General features: G+C 43.4%; 2 protein-coding genes across 7 annotated transcripts in view; one reads left to right on the top strand and one right to left on the bottom strand.

Annotated features, from left to right (window-relative positions):
* The window catches only part of SERPINB5 (serpin family B member 5), a 68,001-nt gene extending 47,015 nt beyond the window's left edge, over nucleotides 1-20,986 (bottom strand). For 2 of the 6 annotated variants that reach the window (XM_053245311.1, XM_053245322.1), the window contains exon 1: nucleotides 20,756-20,986. The gene's annotated coding sequence lies outside the window, so the exon portion shown is untranslated. Of the gene's footprint in view, nucleotides 1-2,092; nucleotides 2,158-5,700; nucleotides 5,738-20,755 lie in introns of those variants that run through there. The other 4 variants (XM_053245312.1, XM_053245313.1, XM_053245314.1 and 1 more) reach the window with 4 other exon arrangements.
* A 101-nt stretch (nucleotides 20,987-21,087) lies between these two features.
* VPS4B (vacuolar protein sorting 4 homolog B) overlaps nucleotides 21,088-26,490 on the top strand; it is a 50,236-nt gene continuing 44,833 nt past the window's right edge. Inside the window, exon 1 of the mRNA XM_053245326.1 lies at nucleotides 21,088-21,140. Within this exon, the coding sequence (XP_053101301.1) occupies nucleotides 21,120-21,140 (21 nt within the window). The 5' untranslated portion in view covers nucleotides 21,088-21,119. The remainder of the gene's footprint in view (nucleotides 21,141-26,490) is intronic.

Genomic DNA, 26,490 nt, shown 5'->3' with positions numbered 1-26,490 from the left:
AGCCCCTGGTGGCGCAGTGGTAAAACTGCTGCCCTGTAACCAGAAGGTTACAAGTTCAATCCTGACCAAGGGCTCAAGGTTGACTCAGCCTTCCATCCTTCCGAGGTCGGTAAAATGAGTACCCAGAATGTTGGGGGCAATATGCTAAATCATTGTAAACCGCTTAGAGAGCTCTGGCTATAAAGCGTTATATAAATGTAAGTGCTATTGCTATTGCTATTGCTATATAATCCATTATAGAGTTAAGGATGCTTAAACCCATTGATTTCAACAGACTGAAGCACCCTTCAGTCTGATTTGCATTATAGCATTGGTCTGTTTCTAAGACAAGACACTTACAGCCAAAGAACTGGCTGGTTACCTCTTATTAGTATATGAGATTCAGCCCTGAACTTCCATTGCTTCTAGGCCATCATCAGCCCCTTAGGACAATGTTCTAGTGTCAATAGAAACTAACGTGGGCAAAATTCCTCTTCTATATTATTATTATTATTATTATTATTATTATTATTAGCAGCAGCAGCAGCAGCAGCAGCAGCAGCAGCAGCTCTAGGCGGTTCGCAACCATAAATATTATAAAAACACAATGAAACAAACTATTAAAACAACAATCTGTTAAAACAATTTAAAACATTCAAAGATTACTAAAAGCCAGGCTTAAAAAATGTGTCTTAAGGGCTCTTTTAAAGGCTGATTCTGAACACTGGATAAAGCAGCCCTGTCTACACCTAGTTACCCTATATTTCCTTGTCCTCACCAATTAGTATCAGAGGCTTCACTATCACTAGCATAATGCAATAAAGACAGGTTATTTTATATTGCATTAATACAGAGTTGTACTGCAACAATTTATTCATAGAATTATAGAACTGTAGCATTTATATACGCTTCCATTCAAACTTCTATTTTAATTCATTATTTTAAGAAGTCAAAATACATAATGCATAGCCCAGGTCTTGAAACATTTTCTTTGTTTCTAAGATTCAGCTGAAAGGTTTAGGAGCTAGACTTTAGGAGAGGAGAGCTGGTCTTGTGGTATCAAGCATGACTTGTCCCCTTAGCTAAGCAGGGTCTGCCTTGGTTGCATATGAATGGGAGACTAGAAGTGTTAGCACTGTAAGATATTCCCCTTAGGGGATGGAGCCGCTCTGGGAAGAGCAGAAGGTTTCAAGTTCCTTCCCTGGCTTCTCCAAGATAGGGCTGAGAATGATTCCAGCCTGCAACCTTGGAGAAGCCGCTGCCAGTCTGTGAAGACAATACAGAACTAGATAGACCAATGGTCTGACTCAGTATATGGCAGCTTCCTATGTTCTTATGACTGTCAGAGACTCCCCAGACTGGGACCTTGGAGTCATCCAAGGGTAGGGGTGAGTCCTCCCAGGAAGAGCCCTTGGCCAGCGAGGTGATTGATCCAGAGCCCAATCCAGAGCCCCAGGCCAGCCAGCTGCCCAACCTGCAGCCACAACCAACCAGCTCTCTGACCCAGAACCAAAGACTTGCCCACCCACCACCTCAAGACCTGGTGGACCATTCCCCAAAATCCCAGATCCAATCCTGAGTGTAAGATCACCAACATCACACAAACCCCTCAGGAGCACTGCTGCAGAGCCTGGGCCCAGCTACAGCAGCAACCTTTTCTTAAATGACTTCTGCAAATATTGCTCTAATACATTCTCCATGTGAGGCCTGCAGCAGCTTGTAAGGACCAGCTCCAGGTTTCAGGGAGCCCTCAGTAAACTCTTCCATAGACCCCTTCCTACCTGGGTGGGCCCTGAGAAAGTTGCTCTGCCACTACCAGACAAAGGCAATGGGCCCAGGGGACAGAGAACCATATTATTATTGTTATTGTTAATTTTTCTGTGTAAACAATTTTGAAAACTTTTTTTGATAGCTAAGTGTTATTATTTAGATGAAGAAGCAAAATGGTGGACATACTGAGGGAAATTACTCAGAGTAGTCTCATTGACATTAAAAAAACAAGTTAGGCAATGTCTACCTTGACTAATTTCCCTCAGTATGTCATAAGAACAGCCCTGCTGGATCAGGCCCCAGACCTATCTAGTCTAGCATCCTGTTTCACACAGTGGCCTACCAGATGCCTCTGAGAAACCCACAGGCAAGAGGTGAGGGCATGCCCTCTCTCCTGCTGTTGCTCCCCTGCAACTGGTATTTAGAGGCATCTTTCCTCTGAGGGTAGAGGTAGCCTATAGCCACCTGACTAGTAGCCATTGATAGACCTGTGCTCCCTGAATTTGAATAAGCCCCTTTTAAAGCCAGCCAAGCTAGTGGCCATCACCACATCCAGTGGCAGAGAATTCCATAGGTTGATTATGTGTTGTATGAAAAAGTACCTCTTTTTGTCGGTCCTAAATTTCCTGGCCTTCAGTTTCATGGGATGACCCCTAAATACACACAGTACTCCAAATGTGGCTGCACCATAGATTTGTATATGAGTATTATAATATTAGCATTTCTATTTTCAAACCCCATCCTAAGTATCCCTTTGCCTTTTTCACAGCTGCTGCGCACTGAGTCAACACTTTCAATGAGCTGTCCACTGCAACCCCAAGATCCCTCTTCTGGTTCATCACCGACAGCTCAGACCCCAGCAGTGTATATGTGAAGTTGGGGGTGGTTTTGCCCCAATATGCATCACATCACACTTGCTAACAATTAACCTCATTTGCCATTTTGTCACCCACTCATCCAGTTTGGAGAGATCCTTTTTGAGCTCCCCGCAATCTGTTTTGAATGTCAGCACATAACAACAAAAAGGCAAATTTTCCAAATGGGCAAAAGTAGAGACACAACAGAAGACAACAGTATGAGAAAATAAAAGTGCCAATATTAGATGGGGGGGAACCTACAGTTAAATAGTCCACCTCTTCAAGGGTACATTCAGTCCATTTGATCAGCTTTAACCTTCCCAAAGTAGCATATAGCAAGCAGCAACAAGAGGAGGCTGGTGCTACTGCTGTGGGAATGGTTATACCCATCCACAGAAATAAAAGCATCAATTTAATATTGATTTCTGATAAAGCAATATCTGACAATCACAACCACTAAGTCTTTAGTCACTTGGGAATCTCAAACAGGGTGGAGTCGATGAAAAACTGGAACATGGGCCAAGGAAAATGTGGTACAAGCTTATGCCACAGTCTTTTTTTCCCCACAACAGAGAAAATTGCATCTACCTGTAGCCCAAGGCATAATGGCATCCTTGAAGTATGCTTAGCTTCTGACCCACCCATATACTCGTAAAACACCTTGGATGAGGAATTATGCTTATTAAACTTTTGATTTTTAAAAAGAAATCCTGATTAAAATTATCGGCTTTGTTGAACACTGTTGGTTAATCAAAAAATCTTCATGGGTGGTAAGCTTAATGTCCCCCGTTTTAAAAAAACATCGATAAAATAGGCAGCTTGCATATTTATCTGAAGGCCTGGGTTTACAAAACATATGTAATAAGACAGGGACCCTTTCGTCCAGAGTTCACCTTTTAAAAGTCATTTTGAGATGTTTTTGCACATTATAATGCAAATTCCAGCACCCTCTTGTTTCTCAGACATCCTACGTTTGTAATATATGATGCGTTTGAGGTATGAAGTTAATCCCTTCATAGGAACATAGGAAGCTGCCATATACCAAGTCCGACCATTGGTCCATCTAGCTCAGTATTGTCTACGCAGACTGGAATTCATTGTACATAGAGATCACCCCTCAATACGGCACTTCTACATAACGCCAGCCAACTTTGTTGAGGGTTGTTTATGGTAGGATTTCTTTCAGTACAGTGCCATTATGAAATCCTTCAAGGCTTTAAAACATACACATGTGTACCTGCCTGAGAGAGAGAACAACAGTAAATGGCATTATAAAGCTTAAATTTCAGAAGGGCCACTTGCACTCTTTAGATATCAACTGTGAGGCTCTTCTCACGTGCAGGCAAAACTGAGCTAGGAAAGCCCAGCCCAGTTTGGCCTGTGCATGAGAACTGCCAGGAGCCACACGGCTCTCTGAAGCGGCACAGTGGCAAACCCGCAAGGAAGCCTCGGCTGTTAGCCCAAGTTAAGGGTGCAAACTCTCTATTCACCTGAGCTAACTGATCGTGTGTCAGTGCCACGTGGCTTTGCATGGCACCCACACACCAGGAGCCTCTGGTTGGCATCGGAAAACACCCCATAATGCACCATACACTCGTGGTGGCAATCATCTGGGCAGGTGATCCATCTGCCCAGAAACAAGAAAAGGATTGTCTGTGGGAGAGGTAAGCTTTTTGGGGCTTTCTCACCCCTTCAAGCCCTTCTCATGGATCATGAGAAAGGGCTCATTATCTTCCATTTTGCAAAGAATGAGCTCCATTTTTTAGTTGTTGCTGTTTGATTTGAGAGACTCACTTCTTTCCCCACAGGGAAAAATTAAGGCCCGTGCCAGTCCAGGCTCCTACTAGCTTCCTGTTCTCATGCTGGGAGGAATCTCTTCAGGAAAGAAGGACAATTCAGGTGGAGGGCTTTATACATGTTGCGCTGGTGATGCAGGCTTTGGTGATGCAGGCCTCTCCTTACTCTTTCAAGCATCATATTGTATAAGAACCTAATTTATTTGGCTGAACTACAGCAAATTAGGGTTGCCATCAAGTTGATTTCTGACCAGCACAGGTCTTGATTATTTGTAATGTCCTATTCTTTGGCAACAATTCTTAAAGAAAAACACTGGGAGAGGAGAGCTGGCCTTGTGGTAGCAAGCATGACTTGTCCCCTTAGCTAAGCAGGGTCTGCCCTGGTTGCATATGAATGGGAGACTTGATGTGTGAGCACTGTAAGATATTCCCCTCAGGGGATGGAGCCGCTCTGGGAAAAGAAGGTTTCTTCCAAGTTGCCTCCCCAACATCTCCAAGATAGGGCTGAGAGATATTGCTGCCTGCAACCTTGGAGAAGCCACTGCCAGTCTGTGTAGACAATACTGAGCTAGATGGACCAGTGGTCTGACTCAGTATATGGCAGCTTCCTATGTTCCTATGCACTGAGAGGTAGTTATTCTAGCCACATTGAAAGTGAAGGTTAGATTCAGAGTCCTTCTAGCTCTCAGAGCAAGCATTAGTCAAGCAGAGTTAATGAAACACACCCATGTGGAAATGTTCACCTGGAACACAGTCTCTCCAGACAATTTTGCACCATAAAATACACTCATGTACAAAGGATATCTTTACCAAACTTTCTATGGACATTTGTTATTCTACCCAACAGAAGACACCTATTTAAAAAAATATTTATTTAAATATCCCTGACACCAGAAAAATAAGCTATAAAGTTCAAGGTTTCAAAAGTCAGTCCATCTTATTAAACTGTGTATAATCCCAGGTGGGTAAATAGCTTCGGAAAGCAGTAAGGAAGCTGCAGTCAATAAAAACAAATAGCTTTTCATGAGACAGAACAAACAAGCTTCTACTGAACGACATGCTCCCACATTTTGTACTTCTTCTACAAAACTTTGCGTCCCGCTTCTTCCCTCACTTCAGACCAAAAAATACAAGGTATTTGCCTAACAGAAATGAAGTTTTGACGAAAAAGATATACAGCACTCACCTCCCTGTGTTGTAACGCCAGTCACTGAATTGAGAAAAAAAGACAGAATAGGCACAGCCCAAAGAACTAGTGTTACTAGTGACACCACAGAGCTGAAAATGTGCTAGCTCACCTGAATACTGATGCCACTCCCTCTCTTGTGGCTTCTCTTGCTCTTAATCATCCCTCTCGGCAATTTATACATGATAGAAAAAGTGAATCAGGCTGAGCTTCCCAGGTACAAAACCCCAAGAGGCTGTAACGTGCTCTCTAGCAGGGAGTAGCCATTTTAGGATTATTTTTTGCTCAGATTAATTTTGCAAACGGAGCATTGGGAAGTCAACTGTGTATGCAGTTGCTCTTAAACTATTTAAATTTACAGAGCTGTTGCCATTCCTTTCAACATGAGCAGGACTCTGTGCCCAAAGAAAGGAAAATGAAAACCAGTGATACCAATCACATTCCTTTTATTTTACTTTCAGTATAGCTCAGTTTTAGAAATATTCCATAATTAAGTACATGTTGAGTGTCAGATTCTGATGCTCAGAGGAACAGCACATATTTTATATGCAGAAAATCCTAGGTTCAATCCCTGGCACCTCTAGAAAGAGTTGAGAAAGACCCCTGTCTGAAACCCTGGAGAGCTGCTGCCAGTCAGTGCAGACAATACTGAACTAGATGGATCAAAGGTCAGACTCAGTATAAGGCAGTTTTACATATATTTTCAGCCAAAGTCAGCAAGAGTTTTCCTTAACCTAAGTAGATTTTCACTGTATACCATGTCAGTATACTTACTGCACTGGTGGGGGCAGGGGGACTGTTTGAGACTGAGTTCAACTTAGTCTGATTAATTTTAACAGCTTTTGAGTAAGGGGAGAGTTACAAAATTCACAGCTACTGCACATTCTGCAGAGAACCTTATTGGAGCAAATGAAATTATTATTGTTCAAAAAAATATCCCAGTGCTAGACAAAAAAAAAAAATGTATATATTCCAGTGTAATGAATTGTGAGACTGGAGATCTGGCAAAGCAAGGAAACTGTAGCCCTATAATCAGATTGCTCTTTCTTGGTTTTCAGGCCAAGTAATGTCCTGCCACTCCCTAGAAACCACTAGAGAGGTTTGTTCCAACATGTTATGAAATAATCTTCTTCCAAAACTCACTTTGGCAAAACCATCATCATATTTTAAATATACTTTATATGAGTTCCATGACTATACTGTAAGAACACAGTACTTACTTACCTATGGCTACTTGCTGGTCTATACAAATGACTTTCAAAATGTACAGGACTGTTTGCATGTCACCACCTACCTTGTATGAGATCTCTAGAAGCTATGGCACCAGGCAAAGACTGACAGCAGTTTGCCACAACTGGTAATGTCTAGGAACTGGCTTCCACATGAATGTTCTTTACTGTACTTGTTGACTCTAGCAACAAGTGCTGTCTTGTATGTGTGAACAAATCATTGATTCATCACCCCAGGCAGAAACTTTCTGATTACTCAGTGTTAGCTCAGACGCTACACTTCTCAATTGAGATAGTTCACACATTTGGCTTCATGAGTGATCATGTCATGTATGCATCTGTGAACTAGCCTTAAGAACAGCTCAAGCAAGACATCCTGAGACCTGAGATAGAAAATCCAAACAGCACCTCTTCCCCATTTCCCTTGCACACACAAATACTCCATAGTGGTATGGAAGAATAATAAAACTATGAATAATTCTTTTCCCTTTAACAGTACCTCAAAATTAGAATTCAAGAACAAGCACAACTCATCTACAGATAAATGTCTCTAGTTTCTAGTCCATCTACAAGTGGAGGCACCAGGAAAAAATTGGGAGAGGCACAGAAGGAGCAAACTACCATATATTTCATGGGGCGGCGGGGTGAGCTTTGCTTCACATATCAAATTTCTGAAAGCCTGTTAATATTTCTTCTCTAAACATCTTTTGTCTGAAGTATGTTTATTAGTCTTGATGGAGTTAACTTTCAAGTAAGTATGTTTAGGACTGCAGCTTTATTTCAATTTCCCATTTATGATTCAGCAAAGCATCCAGCAAAGGGGAGGCAAGGTGCCTGTGTGGGCAGGACTTGCCCTCCTCACTCACCCTCTGGCACCACCTATGCTATTTAGTTGTAACTCTGTTCAAGACCTCAAGGAGGTCGTACAGGTTCCACTATTCACACAGACTTCTGCTGTGTGAAACTGAAACTGTTTCCACTGTTCTCTCATTCATGGCCTTCTCATCCTGAAGCTTTTGTGGCTTGCTTCTTAAAAGAGGTGGTACACAACGATTCAAATTTGGCTTTAACCTCTTACATTATGTCCATATGGAGTAAAATGACCTTGCCTGGTAGGATCAGCACCGGTAGCCTGGTAGGCTCTGCCCCCAATTGCTGCCTTTCCATTAGAATGCTTGCAAAAAGCCTCCACACATACAAGGGCCTATCAATACGTTCATAGAATGACATAGAAAGAAAGTAGCAATGGTTTAAAAAAGATTAGCATAGTCACCCTGAAGGTCAACACATATTCCCAGCAATGCTCCAGTGCACAGATTCCAAGTGAGAAATGCTCCCCAACCCACTCATCCACAGCACTCAACATCATCACAGAACTCATCATCATCATTGTTGGAAAATTGTGATCCCCATAGGTATTTCTTCATGTTTTTGAAGAGGCAGAAGTCACTGGGTGGGGTGGGGGCGAATAGGGAGAATGTGGAACCAATTGGAACCCCATTTTTTTGATGGCAGCCATTGCAATGATGGACCTCTGTGTAGGTGCATTGTCTTGGTGAAAGAGCACACCATGGTGCAATTTGCCATGCCATTTTTTTAAAATAATCTGTCGTAATTTCCCAATCAACTGTGAATAATAGTCACCAGTGATCGTTGCTCCACATTGGAGATAAGTCAGTCATCAAAATTCCTTGTGCAGCCCAAAAAATGGATGCCATGACCTTGCCTGCTGACTGCAAAACACAAAATTTCATTGGAGGTGTCGAAGATGTGTGTGTGTGTGCCATGCTTTGCTGTTTTGTCTCAGATCGAAATGGCCATCCATGGTAACATATCGAAATTCAAAGTCTGCAGGATCTTCACTGAACTATTCCAATAGTTGTGTTGAATCTTACTATCCAGTTGCCTTTGCTCATCCATCAACATTCATGGCATCCATCTTAAATAAACTTTTTTCAGCTTGAGATGTTCATTCAAAAATTGATTGTGTGCTGCCATGTGAAATGCCAACAGTCTCAGCAATATACTTGATATTCAATCACCAATCATGCATAACAAGAGATCTCACTTTTGCAATGATTTCCTCAGTAATGGATGTTGATGGTCATCCACAATGATGGATGTTGATGGTCGTCCACTTAAATTCAGTGCACCACTTGGCCACTGTTGAGTATGTGGGGGAAGAATGTCCCAATTTCTCTTGCATAATAGCATGCACTTCCTGCATGGATATGCCCTTCAGGCACAGGTTCTTGATGAAACAGCAGAAAAAACAACAAAAGGATTCAAGAATTAGTCCTTCTTGTTGCTAAGCTGAAGATTCCACGACATCTACTGAAGCATGGATGATGAAAACTGAAGGGACGTGGAGTGGCTCAGCCACATATAGCATTTGGGGGCAGGGTTCCCACCTAAATCAGGAGAATTGAGCTTGTTGGGTTCCAATGAGGTCTCTGCGCAGGTGCATAGCCCATTGATGTAAAAGACAGACACCACGTCGAAGAATCAGCATAGCTTCTGCAAAGGTAAGTTTTGTCTCACTAACCATTTGGAGTTCTTTAAGAATGTCAGCAGGTATGTGGACAGAGGTGATCCAGTTAATTTTGTGTACTGTACTTGGACTTTCAAAAAGCTTTTGATAAAGTCCTTTATTAGAGGTTCTTATTAAGGTTTTATGTATTAGAGTCCCTAAGATAAAGGCAGAGGTTCATTTATGGATTGGTAACTGTTTGAAAGACAGAAAACAGAGGGCAAGAATAAATAGGGAGACCATTTTCTCAATAAAGAGAAATAAGAAGTGGGGTCCCACAAGGATCTGTATTGGGATTCGTGCTTTTTAATTTCTTCATAAATTATACAGAAATTGGGGTTGGCAGTGAAGTGGCCAAATTTGCAGATAACACCAAACTAGGTGGTGAAATCCAGGTGCTCCAGAAAAATCTCTCCCAACTAGGTGAATGGGCAACAAAATTTACTTATGTATTTATTTATTGTTAGATGTTCATTAAAACAATCTCAAGGCAGTTTACAAATCATCTAAAACAATATAAAAGTAGAAAAAGCAGTTCATTATAAACAAGTATAAAGTTATGCACATTGGGACAAAACATTCCAACTTCACATATACACTGATGGGGTCTGAGCTGTCAGTGACTGACCAGGAGAGAGAGATCATTGGTCGTGGTGGAAGCTCAATGAAATGTTGGCTCAATGTGCAGCAGTCATGAAAAAGGCAAATTCCATGTAGAGATTATCTATCTATCTATCTATCTATCTATCTATCTATCTATCTATCTATCTATCTATCATATTTATATACTGCCTGATATATGTATCTCTAGGAGGTGTACATAATCCAAAATACAATATAAAACAAAATAAAAACAATTAAACAGTTTAAAATTAATTTTAACTGAGAAAACAGGGGGTGAGGCTTGCCAGCATGTTCTCTCCACACTTTTGTAATAACTGAACAGAGCTATTACTATTGGAATGCACTATGCATTTTTGATGGGCTCACTACACCATGCATTCACTCTGGGATGACAAGGGAAATTAGTAATGAATTGTTTTATTTAATAAGGTTTGTGTTTTATTTTTTATTCTACCAGTTGTTATTTGTCTAACAACTAACTAGGCTGTCCTTAGCTTTCTCAGAGCCCAGGGTGAGGATAGTTTGCAGGGCCCTGCTGTGATAAATCAATATTGGACCTATTATGATGGTCCGCCCAAAAAGGCTGCTGGACCCAGCAGGTTTCCAAAAGGCCTAGGAGGGTTTCGATGTTGGTGCGGCCGGTGATTCTGTCGATGCCCTGGTGGGAACCTGGAATAGAGAACTCACCAGGGCACTAGATATTATTGCTCCTAAGCGTCCCTCCAGGCCTGCTTCTAAGATGGCCCCCTAGTATACGGAGGAGTTGCGGGGGATGAAGCGGCTTGGTAGGCGACTGGAACGCAAGTGGAGGAGAACTCGGCTCAAATCTGACAGGATGCAGCATAGAACCCATTTGAAGACCTACGCAATGGCAGTGCGCGCAGCAAAAAAGTGTTTTTGGTCGGCGCGCATTGCGTCTGCGGGTTCACATACGGCAGAGTTATCTCGGGTGGTGAGGAGTATAATTTCTGCTCCTTCTGCCTCAAATCAGCTCCCGGAGATACTCTGCTGTGACGCCTTTAGTGGGTTCTTTGCAGATAAAATCTCCTGTATTCAGGCCGACTTGGACTCCACTATTTCTGCAGGGTCTGTGAGGGAGGTGTCCTGCAATCCCTCTTGCAGAGTTAGGTTGGATCAGTTTCAATCTGTGACTCCTGATGACGTGGACAAGCTGCTTGGAGCGGAATGGCCTACCACTTGTTCTCTGGATCCTTTCCCAACCTGGCTGCTTCAATCTAGCAGAGAGATTGTTGGAGATGGCCTAGTCAATATCATAAATGCATCGCTGAGGGAGGGTAGGGTGCCTCCCTGTTTGAAGGAGGCAATAGTTACACCGCTTCTTAAGAAGTCTTCCCTGGATCCCTCAGCGATGGATAGTTATAGGCCAATCTCCAATCTCCCCTGGCTGGTCAAGGTAATCGAGAGGGTGGTGGCTAACCAGCTCCAGCTGGTTTTGGAGGAAACCGATTATCTAGACTCATTTCAAACTGGCTTTAGAACGGGCTATGGGGATGAGACAGCCTTGGTCGGCTGCTTACCCCTGCTAACTTGGCAAAGAGGCACCTTTTGACGTGGTGATTCTCTTTATTTAGCAGGGGGAGAGTAACTGGCCCTATCCATCCTCAGCACAGTACCTCCAGTGACTGTTGCTGGTGTCTATCTTATGTTTCTTTTTAGATTGTGAGCCATTTGGGGACAGGGATCCATCTTATTTATTTATTATGTCTCTATGTAAACTGCCCTGAGCCATTTTTTGGAAGGGCAGTATAGAAATCGAATGAATGAAATTGAATGAATGAAAATCGAATGAATGAATGATGGATGGATGACCTTTACAGGGGAATCGACAGAGGGAGTGTGACTCTGTTGGTCCTCTTGGATCTCTCGGCGGCGTTCGATGCCATCGACCATGGTATCCTTCTGGGTCGCCTGGGGGAGTTGGGAATAGGGGGCACTGCCCTGCAGTGGTTCCGTTCCTATCTCTCGGGTAGATCCCAGATGGTGGAGCTTGGTTACAGTCGCTCCTCAAAACAGGAGCTGTTATATGGAGTCCCTCAAGGCTCCATTCTGTCACCAATGCTTTTTAATATCTACATGAAACCGCTGAGTAAGGTCATCAGGAGATTTGGTGCTGGGTGTTATCAGGATGCTGATGACACCCAAATCTACTTCTCCTTTTCATCTTCAGGAAATGGCATTCATTCTCTAAATGCCTGCCTACAGGCAGTAATGGACTGGATGAGGGATATCAAATTGAAGCTGAATCCAAGCAAGACGGAGGTGCTCATTGTGGGGGCTCAGAATCTGAGGAAAGAGTTAGATCTTCCTGTGCTGGATGGGGTTACACTCCCCCAGAAGGAGCAGGTGCGCAGCTTGGGAGTACTCCTGGACCCAGACCTCAACCTGGTTTCTCAGGTGGAGGCCATGGCCAGGAGTGCTTTCTATCAGCTTTGGCTGATTCGACAGCTGCGCCCATTCCTTGAGGAAGATGACCTCAAAACAGTGGTGCACCAGCTGGTAACCTCCCGGCTTGACTATTGCAATGCGCTCTACGTGGGGCTGCCTTTGTATGTAGTTTGGAAACTTCAATTAGTTCAGAATGCGGCAGCCAGAATGGTCTCTGGGGTAACCCGGAGAGACCATATTACGCCTATTTTGAAACAATTGCACTGGCTGCCAATATGTTTCCGGGCAAAATACAAAGTGCTGTTTATTACCTTTAAAGCCCTGAACGGCTTAGGCCCGAGTTACCTTAGAGAGCGCCTTCTTCTGCGTGATCCCCACCGAACAATAAGGTCATCTGAGGAGGTCTGTCTCCAGTTACCACCAGCTTGTCTGGTGGTGACTCGGAGGCAGGCCTTCTCTATGGCTGCTCCAAGGCTGTGGAATGCGCTCTCTGCGGAAATCCGCAATTTGAATTTTCTATTAGCCTTCAGGAGAGCCCTTAAAATGTATTTGTTTGGCCTGGCTTTCTAGGCTTTTTAAATCTGTTTTAATATTCTAAACCGATTTGGGGGCTTTTAATCACTGTAATTGTTTAATTGTTGTTTTAAAATGTTTTAAAATTGTTAATTGTTGTTATATTGTTTTTAATTTGTTTTAGCTCTTTATTGTTTTGTGGTTTGTTTTAATTATAAACCGCCCTGAGCCATTTTGGAAGGGCGTTATACAAATCAAATAAATAAATAATATATAAATATTGGCCAAATTCAGACATAACATGAAACCAGAGGTTGATGAACTCATGGTTTCAATTTGAAACTGTGAATCGCGTCACAGACATTTGTCCAACCACGGTTTGGCAGCCTTAGGTTTCAGGGCAGGCTGGCCCCTCCTTGCTCTTGGCTGGCGAAGCTATATCCCAGCAAACTCCATAACCAGACTGTGGGCAAAGCATCAACACATCACCAGAGTTGGCCATGATTTTGAAGGGGGCATGCCGAGCGTGTTTGTGTCTTTTCAGAATGGTCCCCTCTCCACCCCAGCATGGAAAAGGCATTTAAATCCCTTTAATTGCCATGCCATGCCAGTACTTCTTCCTAAAAGTGATTGCAGTGCCCACCTCCTAAGAGCTCCACAACAAACTGTCCTTCATAAGCATGATGGGGTGGGGCACAATTTCCCTGTTAATCAGGGAACATGATGATTTCCTAGGAGGGAATATGCATATGAGGGGGGGCAAAGGATACCATGACCTAGGATGCTCTTGTGAGAGTTCACCTCAACAAAGCAGTCCAGGCAGACCAAATCACAATCCTGCTCTGCTCTGCCGGCAGCTTGCTGCTGGCAGACTAGCACTCTCATGAGAGGGCCAGTCTACTGGGAAGGACCATTGGGACCAGCACCCTAGGTCTTCTGTTGGACTGCGCACTCATGAATTGAGCAAACCCAACAAAGGGGGCCCCACTTGTGTGGGCCCCCCATTCTCTTTGGTTAAAGATAGAACCTTTGCACAGCAACCCTCTCCTCCCATGGGAAGCCTTGCACTGTTGCCAAGGGGATTGTGATGCTCCATCTGTCAGAGCCTATCCAAGTGTGTGGACAGGGGGAACAATGGATATTGGGATGGATCTTTACTCCCTTTCAAAATTCCCAGGTGCAGGGCGGGCTGGTATTCTGTCATATGCAGATCTACTACCACGGAGAATTGTGGGAGAGGGGAACCCTAATTTCCAGCAACCCCAGGAAAGCAGGGTTGCTGTTTGGGGGCACGAGGAAGGGTGCACATATCCACATGGGCAGATGGGCTGGCAGGGGGCATGCTTTGACAGCTACCCGGCGGCAGTCACCAAGACAGGGAGAGCAGTTGCTGGGCTACCCTTCCCCATGGCTCTCCTGCATAGAGCAACTTGGCTCGATATAGATCCCCCATGGTTTGATACTCTCATGAGAGAGCTGTTCATGGGAGAAGGGGTTGTTTTGTCATCACACATTATTAGAGATTCTGCCTGACAGCCCAGTCCCCACAGACTGTTCTTCTCATGAGTTGTGCCCCTCTTTCCCAACTTATATGTGAAAAAAATAGAAATTGGCTGTCCAAGAATTCCTAGATGGGGCTGCCTTTTAAACCCAACCCCGGGAAAGCCCCCCCCCATGTTCCCATTCTAGCGCTGTGATGGGATGTCCTGCTTATGTTGCCACCTGGAGTGTTTGTGCTTGTAAACATTCATCAATGTCGCTTTATTCTCAGGAAGCAAAGCACTTACTGCTCATCCAGTCATCCCATCTACTTTCCTTCCTGCTTGCTACTTTGCCACTTGACAGGCTGACAAGCTTGGGATGAGATGTGGCAGTGTCCCTGTTGCCAGGCAACTGCATAGCTGCATTGATGACAGGAGGGGCAGGGCTGGTCCCTGGAGAGGCAGCCAGTGAGAAGTGCTGCAGGCATGGAGCAGGTGTGATCCTGGGTGGGTCTGCACTGCTGGCTCTATGATTGCGGTTATAAAATCAGCATGAAACTGTGGTTATGGTGGAGTCCAGGTTCGGACGTAACACTTTGGTGGCCAAACCTCAGGTCTCAGTGCCGTACTGCAAATTGAAGGTTCAAATTGGAGTTTGTCAAGGCGAACCACAGGTTGCTTTCACAGCAAAACTTCAATTGCATGAATCTGGATGCAAAGGAGTTCCAACCTCTACCCCATTTAATGCCGGTTTTGCATTACATCCAAATCCGGCTATTTTTTCAGGCCCGCTAAAACCAAAAGAGTCTCTGCTGCTATGACACAGTCCGGGGGGGGGGGGGGAATACACTCACCCACAAGCCCTCTACCTTCAGATAGGTCTGCTTTGAATGTATAAATGAATAGATATAAATGAATGTATAAATGAATAGATAAAAGGGGGAATAGATAACTCCTTCAGACTTCTCATAGAAATGTGGGTGAGGCTGGTTCATGTTGTTTCTTGCTTTTGCCCTTGGTAACTGGCAGTGCTGTTGTAAGCAACAATATAACACTGTGCACTTTAAAGTTTTCATTGGCAAAACACACCCTGTGTTTCCACATACATTTCAGACATCTATCTGTTTAATCATGCATGATGATACCTTTTGTTGTTTTCCAGATGTGAATTAACTAATAATGAGTCAAATTTGCAATTGCTGTGATGACCAGTGGAAATTGTCATAAGCTCAGTGTCAAGAACACTTGTACATCTCACCTTTCCAAGAGAAAATGTTAAAGAAGTCTAAAAGATTACCAGCCTTCTCTAAGGAAGATAATTTTGCATTGAACATTGCACTGAACATTGCATTGAGCATTGAACATTTCCCTAATTCAGCATCTTCTGTCCATTCAGTAAATGAATCATAGAATTTTTGACATTTTGGTTTGCAAATAATGTTTCTTTAGTGGGTACTAAGATGACTGCTTAAATAAGCATTTATGGCTGGTGGAGGCTAGTTACTGAGCCTTTCACCATTTGCCTGAGTAGGAGTGGGGGGGGGAGTTGACAGCTGACAATTTGACAGTCAGCAAAGAAGAAAGAAGTCAGAGTTTTGCAGCCATTGTGGAGAACTGGGGAAACTGGTGCTACTTTAAACACTAGCTCTGTTCTGTCTCGGTGGTTGCCTGCTCTCCTATGCCCAACTTATATTTTTGTTAATAAACAGGGACTACAAAAACATTATACATTTCCAGTACCCTGTCCTTACCACTAAAACTTAACTTGTGATATGATGCCTAAAACATCCTACTACCTGAGGAGCACAAAACATTGTAAAAAAGGGGAAAGACGATAAAGGAAACAGAACCTCCTAAAACAATGAATTACAGAAATCCTCCCTAAATCCTCACATGGGTGGAGAAATTATGAAGCTGGATGACAGAAGTGTTTCAACAAATATTTTCAGTGACTCAGTGAAGTACAGTCATGCTGCCTTTGTCCACTGGTGCTGTGATGCTCTGAAGAATTGCATGGTTCATCTGATATATTTGCACTATAAAGTTAAAACAGTATTCAAACCTGTTCAACTGTCATATCCCCTTCTGAGAAAACCTGGGAATTGTTCTATGAGAGCACCATTTGAAAACCCCAATACCTTCACTGAACTGCAGGCCCACAGGCTCTGGGTGGGAAGCCCATGCTGACATATCCCTATTTTCCCATTCAGGTGAATGGGAAAATAAGGACACGTTGGCAAGTATGGAAGCCATGTCAGTTAAAGTTCTCTTCAGTTGCTACCAAAACTGACATACTGTGCCCGGGTAGGGGGGAATGGGAATGCACTGATTAGCCCCACCCCACAGTGCCAATGTACTCCTTAATCATGCTCCCTGCTCCCCTCTCATTTTGCAATTGCCGTGAGATGAATCTGGGGACATTTCCCCCCTATCATTTAGAATACTGGGCACCAAGAGTTCAAAATCACATGGGGGAAATATCCCCAGATTCTGCATTGCCCTCCTCAAGCAGACCCTGAAGCAAGTACTCCTCAAGCAAACACTGAACCCAAGGAGAGTGGGGTTGCGGCATTGCAGCATATTGGTGCTGGCAGGCAGGGCTTGCTGATGCACTCCTGTTCCCCCTATATCTGGGTATAGTATACTGAGTTTAATTTCTGGGTTGTAAAACCAGTTTCGGTTTAGTGTCCCCATGTAACCTTAGGTGCTTTTCAAAAGGGGTCCTAAGAATTCTCTTTAGCCTGCAGTGCATAACCTATTAATGTTGACATACCATACAGAAAAGAAGGAGAAACATATTAGAACTGAGCATGCACTCTAATCAATTTAGGATTTTCAGTCTGAATAAACTAAAATCAAAATCAGCATAAGGCAATAGTCCTCAAAGTCTAGAGCTAGAGCAGCCATATTAGAGTGTGTGATGCTCTTCAGTAGAAATAATTTAAATTTGTAAAATGCTATGAAAGGAAAGCTGGGAGCACAAAACAAATAAAGAAGGCAGATCTGTCCACGGTTAGCCATGCCTTAGTCACATTGTGGCTTAATTACTACAATGTGATTTACATGGGGCTGCTCTTGAAGAATATCCAGAAACTTCGGTTGGTGCAGAATGCAGCTGCCAGGGTCCTCTCTGGGACTGCTCGCTCAGAGCATATTACACCTATTTTGAAAGAGCTGCACTGGCTGCCAATTTGTTTTCAGATCCAATTCAAGGTGCTGGCTATTACCTTTAACAGTTTGGACTCTGGATACCTGAAGGACAGCCTGCTCCCAAGCGATTCTGCCTGCCCAACAATGTCATCCATGGGGCCTTTCCCCCATGTGCCAATGTTGAAAGAGGCTAAATTGCTGTGCACACAAGAAAGGGCCTTCTTTGTTGTTGCCCCCAGGCTCTGGAATGCCCTTGCAGAGAATGTCCACTCTTTGACTTTCGTGGCTGCTTTTAAAAAACAACTAAAGACCTTTTTATTTGTTCGGGCTTTTACCCCTTAGGGGCTGCTAGGTCTCTCAGCAATCCTGTTTCTGTTGTCTTTTTTATGGTGGCTGGTTTTTGGTGTTTTAGGGTTTTTATTGTTTAACTGATTTTAAGGTTTTATATGTGATTTTAATGTAATTTTATTGTATTTTAACTTTTGAAAACTGGGATGCTTTAAGAAAGACAATGATCAGCAGTCACTGAGGAGTGTGTCATAAACTTCTCATGGTTTGGAAGATTGAAAATGAAAGCAATGCCACATTTGGCATACCGCCCTGAGCCTTTTGGAAGGGCGGTATTAAAGTTTTAATAATTAATAAATAAATATTTATTAAAATTGATCAATAAGCATTTTCTAGAAACAGCAGTTTGAATAACTCAAATGTTGTTCATACATTTAATAAGCAGTTTAGAGAGTTGGCACGATTATCTGCTTAACACAAAAGTGAAGAAAACAATAATGTATATAATGAGTGGCAGCTTCCCCTGATGTCAAATCCACAAATTAGAACGTAGCTGGGAGAGAGGAATGCCTGCAAAGCCTGAGGAGGAAATTATCTGAAACGTCTGGTAGATGCAGAGAAGATGCACATACAAGGGTTGTCTTTGTTATTACAAGTTTTCTGGGTTGTCTTTGTTATTACAGGGTTTTTTTCTTCTGTATTTAAGGATGACAGAAGACATGACAAACATTAAGAATTATTATTCTCTTTCTAAACACAAGGTGGCATTATTACATCAGTAGAAGCACAAAACAGAATCTCAATACAGAACAGCCAGGTGGCAGGATCCAGCATTTGCCACTGCCCCAAGATCAGCAAAGGGTCTACCATCCCTACAATGCTGCCATTCTCACACTGTGCAGAGCATTCAAAGTCCAGAAGCAGTGTGAAGGCCAAACTAAATGTGATACAAATTCCATTATTGGGACCCCAATATCTTTCTCTTTTTAAAAAACAAACAAACCAGTTGAGGGGCAATTTGGATCAGAGCCACATCACCAGGGGTTGGGGTGCCCCATGTTCCAGATCCCTATTGCATTTTTGTAAGCCATCCTCACTGCAACTAACAGCAGCTTTGGAGAACTGGATCAGGGCTGCAGCTCAGAGGGAATTTTTAAACCCAATCCAAATCACCTCCATGCCTAAGGTTGCTTTTTTGAAAATGAAAAAGGCATCAGGAGTTCCAGTCATAAAGCTCTCATGCCATGTAGAGTTTGGCCATGAGAGAATTCATGATTTGAACAGTCCTTACCTTCAAGGACACTCAAAATCTGATGGCTGGCATCCTTCAGAAAAAGAATCCCAACATGGGGTAACATAAATTATATCTCAGGGTTTGCTTAGTTTTGGTTTTTCTATATGTTTTGGTTTTCTATAATGAGATGATATGCCTAGGCCACGCCAGGCCTCACAGAGGCCATTTGAGCATGTGTGGTCGCCATTTTGTTTTTGGCCATGTGTGGTGGCCATTTTGTTTTTTAAAATATTTTTTAAAATGGCCACTGCGCATGCTCAAATGTTCCCTGTGAGGCCTTAGGCCTTGCCAGGCCTCACAGAGGCCATTTGAGCATGCGTGGTGGCCTCCAAAATGGCCACCATGCCGATCTTTGCAGGCCCAAGCGGGCCAAAAATCAGCCCGGGATGGGCTGCGGTGGTGACTTAAGAGGCTGGTGGGGGAGGGGGAACCTTTGCAGACCCCTCCCACAGCCTTTAGGAAGCCCCCTGAAGGGGCTACAGGTTAAAAAAAATTAAATTAAAAAAATCACGAACTGGTGAGGGGGGGTTCAGTTCGGTCCGGCCGGACCGGGGTGGGGTTCAGTTCTAACCCAAACCCCCAAACCAATTCACACACCCCTAGAAATATGTAGGAATTTAGTGTCAGAAAATTCCACAGAAGACAGTAATGGCCAACTCAGCTAGTGGTTGTCATGCACCCAGAAGGGAGTACAAAAGGAAACAATATATTGGATGCCATTATATCTGCACTGAGGTGGCAGTCATACAATATGAAATGGAAATAGCAATTTAAATCCCACTGATGTAAGTGCCAGATGCTGTCAGATAAGGAAATTTGGTTGGATCTTCAAAAGATAGACTTTGGTTAGCTAACAGATGGCCAAAAGTACGACTCAGGTAAGCAGCATGTGTTTCATGCTGAGATCGTCTGTTGCTTTTAAGTTTCATGTTGTGAACTGCCATTATGATCGCTGTAGCCAACATGAATTAGTTGACCTACCTCTTGCCCACTAACGTAATTTTAAACACATGGCTTCTGTTATCTTTTTATGTTCTGCATTTTTCATTTCTGTTATGTTTAATTCTATTATGCAGAAATAAAGTTAAACTAGAAGTGGTTTAATCCATGTTACTGATTATGAGAAAGAACTGCAAGTGATGTTGACTAAGGAAGAAATCTGTAGAAATGAAAACAATTCTGTTCCTGTAATTGTTTCAATGTGCCACCTAAGGCAACAACCCTATGAACTGCTGCACCAATACAGCAAGTCATAAACCCTGTTCAGACACTATAATTCTGAGTATGTAGTATTCATGTAGAGGGCAAACAGGGGTATGGTGCTGAGCCATGCCCCTCCAAGGCCACACACTGTGCTCATCCCACATTCAGCACTTCTCTGCAGAGGCAAGTACTAAACCTGAGTTTCTCCTGGGAACCCTGGGGTTCCAGAACATGGAGGGAAAGTTTATGCAGACAAGTGCTGAATGGAAGACAAACAGGGGCAAGATCAGACTTACCAAAGAGCACACTGGAATGGGAGAGTGTGACTTGCTGGCACTCTCCTATCCCTCCTCTTGCCAGCTACAATTAGTGGTGGCTGATCAGTAAGGGCAAGAGGGTATGCCCCCACCCAAACAATAACAAACATGCTAGTAAAAGTTCAGATTTACCAGCAGCCAGAGAATCCTCAGAGCAGGGAGAGATGCCTCCAGACCATCACCCCTACCTGCAACATTTTTTGGTCTTACTCACTGGCTGGAATAGTTGCTACTCAAATTGCTCCAGCCAATCTGATTCCGAGGGGGCTCCTCCTGGCACTGCCTCCAGGAAGAACTAAAATAATGGGTAAAAATTGCACTTCCTGGTTACTTCAGGGATTATATTTTTACTGTTTTTTCCTTCTTCCTCGGAGCAGGGCCAGGAGTCGTCACCTAGGAATCAGATTGGCTGGAGCAGCTTGAGTAGCAGCTATTCCAGCCAGTAAGACCAAACGAGGAAGTTGCTGGCAGTGGAGGAGGGGCTGGAGGAAGCTCCATGAGGATTTCCTGGCTGCTGGTAAGTCTGATCTCTTACTAGCTTGTTAGGTGGGTGGAAGGGGGAATGCAATCCCTGCTTTCTCCCTTCTGTCCCTCTTTCTGCATTTTGCCCTTCCTTTTCTGCCTTTCTCCCTACTGTTTGCCATGTCTTTTCTGCTTCTGCCTCCCCCTTCCCCTCCACAAAACCTTTCTGTTTTCTACTTTCCCACTGCTTTTCTGCGCCCCCCCCCCCACTTTCTTTTTTCTTCCAAGATTGTAGGCTTGGGTAAATACCCAAGCCCACTGGTGTGGCAGAAGGGGGAGGGGTGGGTAGGCTCCAGCCTCAGTGACCAGGTTCTTCCCTGCCCACCAGCTGCTACAGGCTACAGTGTATCCAGAACTATAATGCCAGAACATGGTTGGCCACCTTTCACTCAGTCCGTTGCTGAGCACCTCTGGAAACATCACAAATGTGAAAGAAGTGTGGCACAACCTTCTCAGGCCTCAGCTGGGAGCAAGGGGCTAGAGAGAGTGTGGGGGTGTTTTTGAGCAGGCAAGAGTTCTGCTTCCCTTGTCAAGTGCAACTGTGGCATTAACAAGTCAATGCTAGTGCCCTGCACTGCTGTAGCCCTAGGGTACGAATGTATGGATGTATAAACAGGAAGTGATGTGAAGCAACAGAGATGGCCACAAAATATGCTTTATGACCTCTAACAAAAGCATTTATGCTGAAGTAAGAAGCAGGTGTCGTATATTTACTGGCTGGATGTTTCACTGGCTTATAAACTGGTATGTGCTCTGACTCATTTCCTTTTTTATATAGCAGCATATTATGTTTTGTTGGAGAGGAGCTACTTCTAATGCTGCAACGTTTTGTTATCATCCTCATCTAAAACAGTGCCTATTGAATTCAAGTTCTTTATCCATCAGAGTAGATAAAGATGCTGGACAAGAAGTTTCATTACTTAATTTGTTGATATAACTTTTCTAAATTTGGACATTGTGTTATTTGTATTTGCACTCGAGCCCTGACACTCTCTACTCCAGGAGGGCCACTAAAGTTCAGATTTCAGTATGAGGTGATGCAAGATTTTTCATTTAGATAGACAGACATTGGGAGTTAAGTATAGGGCTTTTTATTAATTATCATGTTTTGTATTTTTACCTTTAAAAATAGTGCATATTTGCCTGGGGCAGAGTCAACTGTATCTGGAGGTAGAGCCCAGGGAAGTGCTCTGCTGACAGAATGGTGGAAGACAAGATGTCTTTGCTGCAGCAAATGGCCATCTGATTCAATGGGATTTACTTCTAAGGAAATATGCACATGATCAGTGGCACTCTTACCCCTGGACTTTGGGGTCAAAGTCCAGGGTCTCCACACCCCCAGGGGGCCCCCAAATCTGTCCTGGGGTGGTGTGGTCGCCACTGGCCCGCACTGCACTGGGCAGCCAAGTGTGATTATGACCTGTGCCAGGTGCTTTAGAGATCAGGTGGAGAGAAATATGTGGGATGGGAATATGTTAAGTTGCAGGTTGAAATGTTTCTGCTTATGCATATTTGCATAAATATACCTGTTTTCGATTCTTACATTCTTGTGAGTCCAGTTGCTGCTTGTGCCCTCAAGAACCCATGTGTTAAAAATACTGTGTGTGTGTGTGCGTAGGGGAATGGTGCTTAACTTGCAGTATGAGGGAGGTGGGGCTCCAAGGGCCTTTAGGTCCAGGCTCCAAAATTACCTAGGTGTACCCCTGAACATGATTGAACTGTAGGTCAAATTCCCTCCCCTCTCACTAACTCTGCATGACAATTAAAGCTATTCAGTAGATTTTATTTTATTTTATTTTATTTTATCATATTTTTATACTGCCCAAAATGTGAGTTCTCTGGGTGGTTTACAAAACAATAAAAACCAATTAAAAGATGAACACACTAAAATTTAAAATGTTAAAACTATTAAAACACAATTAAAACACAGTTAAAACAATGTCTAATTAAAAGCCTGGGTGAACAAATGTGTCTTGACTGCCTTTTAAAAAGTTGTAAGAGATGGGGAGGCTCTTATTTCAGCAGGAAGTGTGTTCCAAAGCCTCAGGGCAGCAATGGAGAGGGCCCAGCCCCAAGTAGCCACCAGACGAGCCGTTTGCAACTGCAGACGAACCTCTCCAGATGATCTCAATGGGCAGTGTGGTTCATAGCAAAGAAGGTGTTCTCTTAAATACCCAGGGCCTAAGCTGTTTAGGGCTTTATAGGTTATAACCAAAACCTTGTACTTTGCCCAGAAACTTATCGGCAGCCAGTGTACATCTTATAAGATGGAAGTGATATGGTCTCTCCGAGATAACCCAGAGACCAGTCTGGCTGCCACATTCTGGACTAACTGCAGTTTCCGGTCTACGTACAAAGGCACATAGAGCGCATTATAGTAGTCAAGTCTGGAGGTGACCAGCAGATGTACTACTGTTCTGAGGTTTTATCTCAAGAAATGGACGCAGCTGGCATATCAGCCAAAGCTGATAAAAGGCACTTCTGGCCACTGACTCAACCTGGGACCCCAGGGAGAGGTTTGTGTCCAGAAGCACCCCAAGACTGCATACCTGTTTCTTCTGGGGAAGTGTGACCCCATCCAGAACAGGCAGATCAAAATCATCTCCCGAGTTCCAACCCCACAAAATAAGTACCTCCATCTTATCTGGATTCAGCCTCAGCTTGTTACCTCACATCCAGCCCATCACTGCCTCCAGGCAGACATTTAGGGAGGTTATGCCTTCTCCTGATGATCCTGACAATGTTTGCCCTTGCCTACAGTTGACTGAGAAACCTTGTGGGACTCTATCATTCCTAAGATTAATATTAATTGAATTAATTCAGATTAATTTGATTAATTTGCAGGGATGGAAATAGGGAATGGGCATGGTGGGCCCTGATCCTGGCCTCTCTTTTTTCTTTTATAGATAGGACTGAACATGTCCCTAAGGACTGGGGAGTGGCAATAATAATTCCAATCTATAACTTGTTCTAGTAAGAACTTATCAGCCTACTTTCCTTTCACTTTCTCTACATCTGGACTAAATTTGGTGCAAATCGAGGTCCACAAGTTAGATCTCTTGCACCTCAAATGTTCATGTGTCCACCATCTTGGATCGAGGTGGATGTCATTATTACAAACTGCACCATTGAGGTGTCCCTGTGTGTCCTTCACTGCAGCTGTTCCAAATTTGGTTCAAATTGATTAGACAGTCCTCAAGTTAGTGCACTTGTGCCTCAAAAGTTTATGCATCTGCCATCTTGGATTGAGGTGGGTTACATAATCACAAACTACACCATTGGGGCATCCCTATGTGTCCATTCAGCTGTAGCAAATTTGGTTCAAATCAGTTAGACTGTCCAAAAGTTAGTGCACTTACACCTCCAAAGTTTACGTGTCCACCATCTTGAATTGAGATGGATGGCATCGTCACAATCTTCACCATTGAGGTGTCCCTATGTGTGCCTACCGCTGCAGCAAATTTGGTTCAAATCAGTTAAGCGGTTCACAAGTTAGTCCACTTGCACCTCAAAAGTTTGTGTCCGCCATATTGAATCAGCGTGGATGACATTATTACAAGCCATGCCACTGAAGTGTCCATGTGTGTCACTCACTGCAACTGTACCCAATTTGGTTCAAATGGTAGTCCACAAATTAGCCCACTTGTGCCAACGTTGTTCATGTGGCCACCATCTTGAATTGGAGTGAATGACATCATCACACACCATGCCATTTGGGCATCCCTATGTGTACCTACATCTGTAGCAAATTTGGTTCAAATTGTTCAAGCAGTTCACAAGTTAGCCCACTTGTGCCTCAAAGGTTTATGCATCCACCATCTTGGATTGGGGTGGATGACATGATCACAGACTACACCATTGAGGTATCTCTATGAGTCACTCACTGCAACTGTACCTAATTTGGGTTAAATTGGTTAGAAGTCCACAAATTAGCTTGCTTGAGCCTCAGATAGTCGTGTGGCCACCATCTTGAATTGGAGTGGATGACATCATCACACACCACACCCTTTGGGAATCCCTATGTGTCCCTACATCTGTAGCAGATTTGGTTTAAATTGGTTAGGCAGTTCACAAGTTAACCCACTTGCGCCTCAAAAGTTTACGCGTCCACCATCTTTGATTGGGGTGGATGACATCTTCACAATGCTGAGTGATCTCATAAGCCTACTGGAAAGTATGCTAAAGACGAAGGAAGCTACCTGAAAATTACCGACCGATTAGTCTTCTTAGTATAGTAAGCAAGATGTGTGCAAGGCACCTATATTAATTAATTTTATTTATTTATTTATTCAATTTCTATACCACCCTTCCAAAAATGGCTCAGGGCGGTTTACACAGAGAAATAATAAATAAATAAGATAAATAAGTTATGAGCGTTTACTGGACTGGATGGATTCTGAAAATATTCTGGCTGAGGAGCAAACTGGTTTCTGCGCAGGCCATTCTGTTATGGACCCTGCTTTAATACAACACCTAGTAGAAAAATATACTTCCAAATTCAACTCTGCTCTATATGCAGGATTTATTGACTTTAGATCTGCTTTTGACCTGATCCCCAGAGAGAAACTTTGGTGTAAGCTATTGAGATCATCAGTAGACCTCCGTTTACTTCTTTGGATGTTCAGATTATACGAAAACTCTCATGTAAGGGTGCACTGCAGCGCTCAGGGACACCTCACCAAAGAAATACCCACATTCAGGGGAGTCAGACAGGGATGTATTTTGGCTCTGCTGCTATTTAAGTTTTATATTAACTCTCTTGTCCCCCATTTAGATAATCTAGACCATAATCCACCAAAATTAGCAGACATCTTGCTATACTTCTATATGTAGATGATGCGGTCATTCTCTCACAAACTCCAATAAGTCTAAGAAGGGCTTTGTGCTCTCTTGCTGCCTATTGCAAAGAACACATTTTAGAAATTATCAAAACTAAGATCCTGGTGTTTGCAAAGAGACCAAAGATTCGGAACTGGTCACTAAATGGGCACAGGTTAGAACAAGTTAAGTATTTCAAATACCTTGGCATAATATTCCAGTCTTCAGGCAGAAGGGGTGCACACAGAGAATATGTAGGGCAGAATGTACACAAGAGTACACAAGCAATCCAATCTTTCCATCGCTCTAGGGGTGACAAATTTATCCCCTCCACAATAAAGCTCTTTTTGGCCAAAGTATGAACACATCTCCTATATGGAACTCAACTTGGCATGTACTCTAACTTCTGTAAGGTAGAAGCCGTGCAATCTAAGTTCCTGAGGAACGTTTTTCAGGTACCCCAGTGTGTGCGCAGTGCTGTCCTATGTCTGGAAGCAGGAATGCTTAAAGAAAAGGCCAGAGCATGG

The sequence above is a fragment of the Hemicordylus capensis genome, chromosome 4 (genome assembly GCF_027244095.1).
Source record: "Hemicordylus capensis ecotype Gifberg chromosome 4, rHemCap1.1.pri, whole genome shotgun sequence".
In the NCBI taxonomy this organism is placed as follows: Eukaryota; Metazoa; Chordata; class Lepidosauria; order Squamata; family Cordylidae; genus Hemicordylus; species Hemicordylus capensis.
This window is presented reverse-complemented; position numbering and strand designations above follow the sequence as displayed.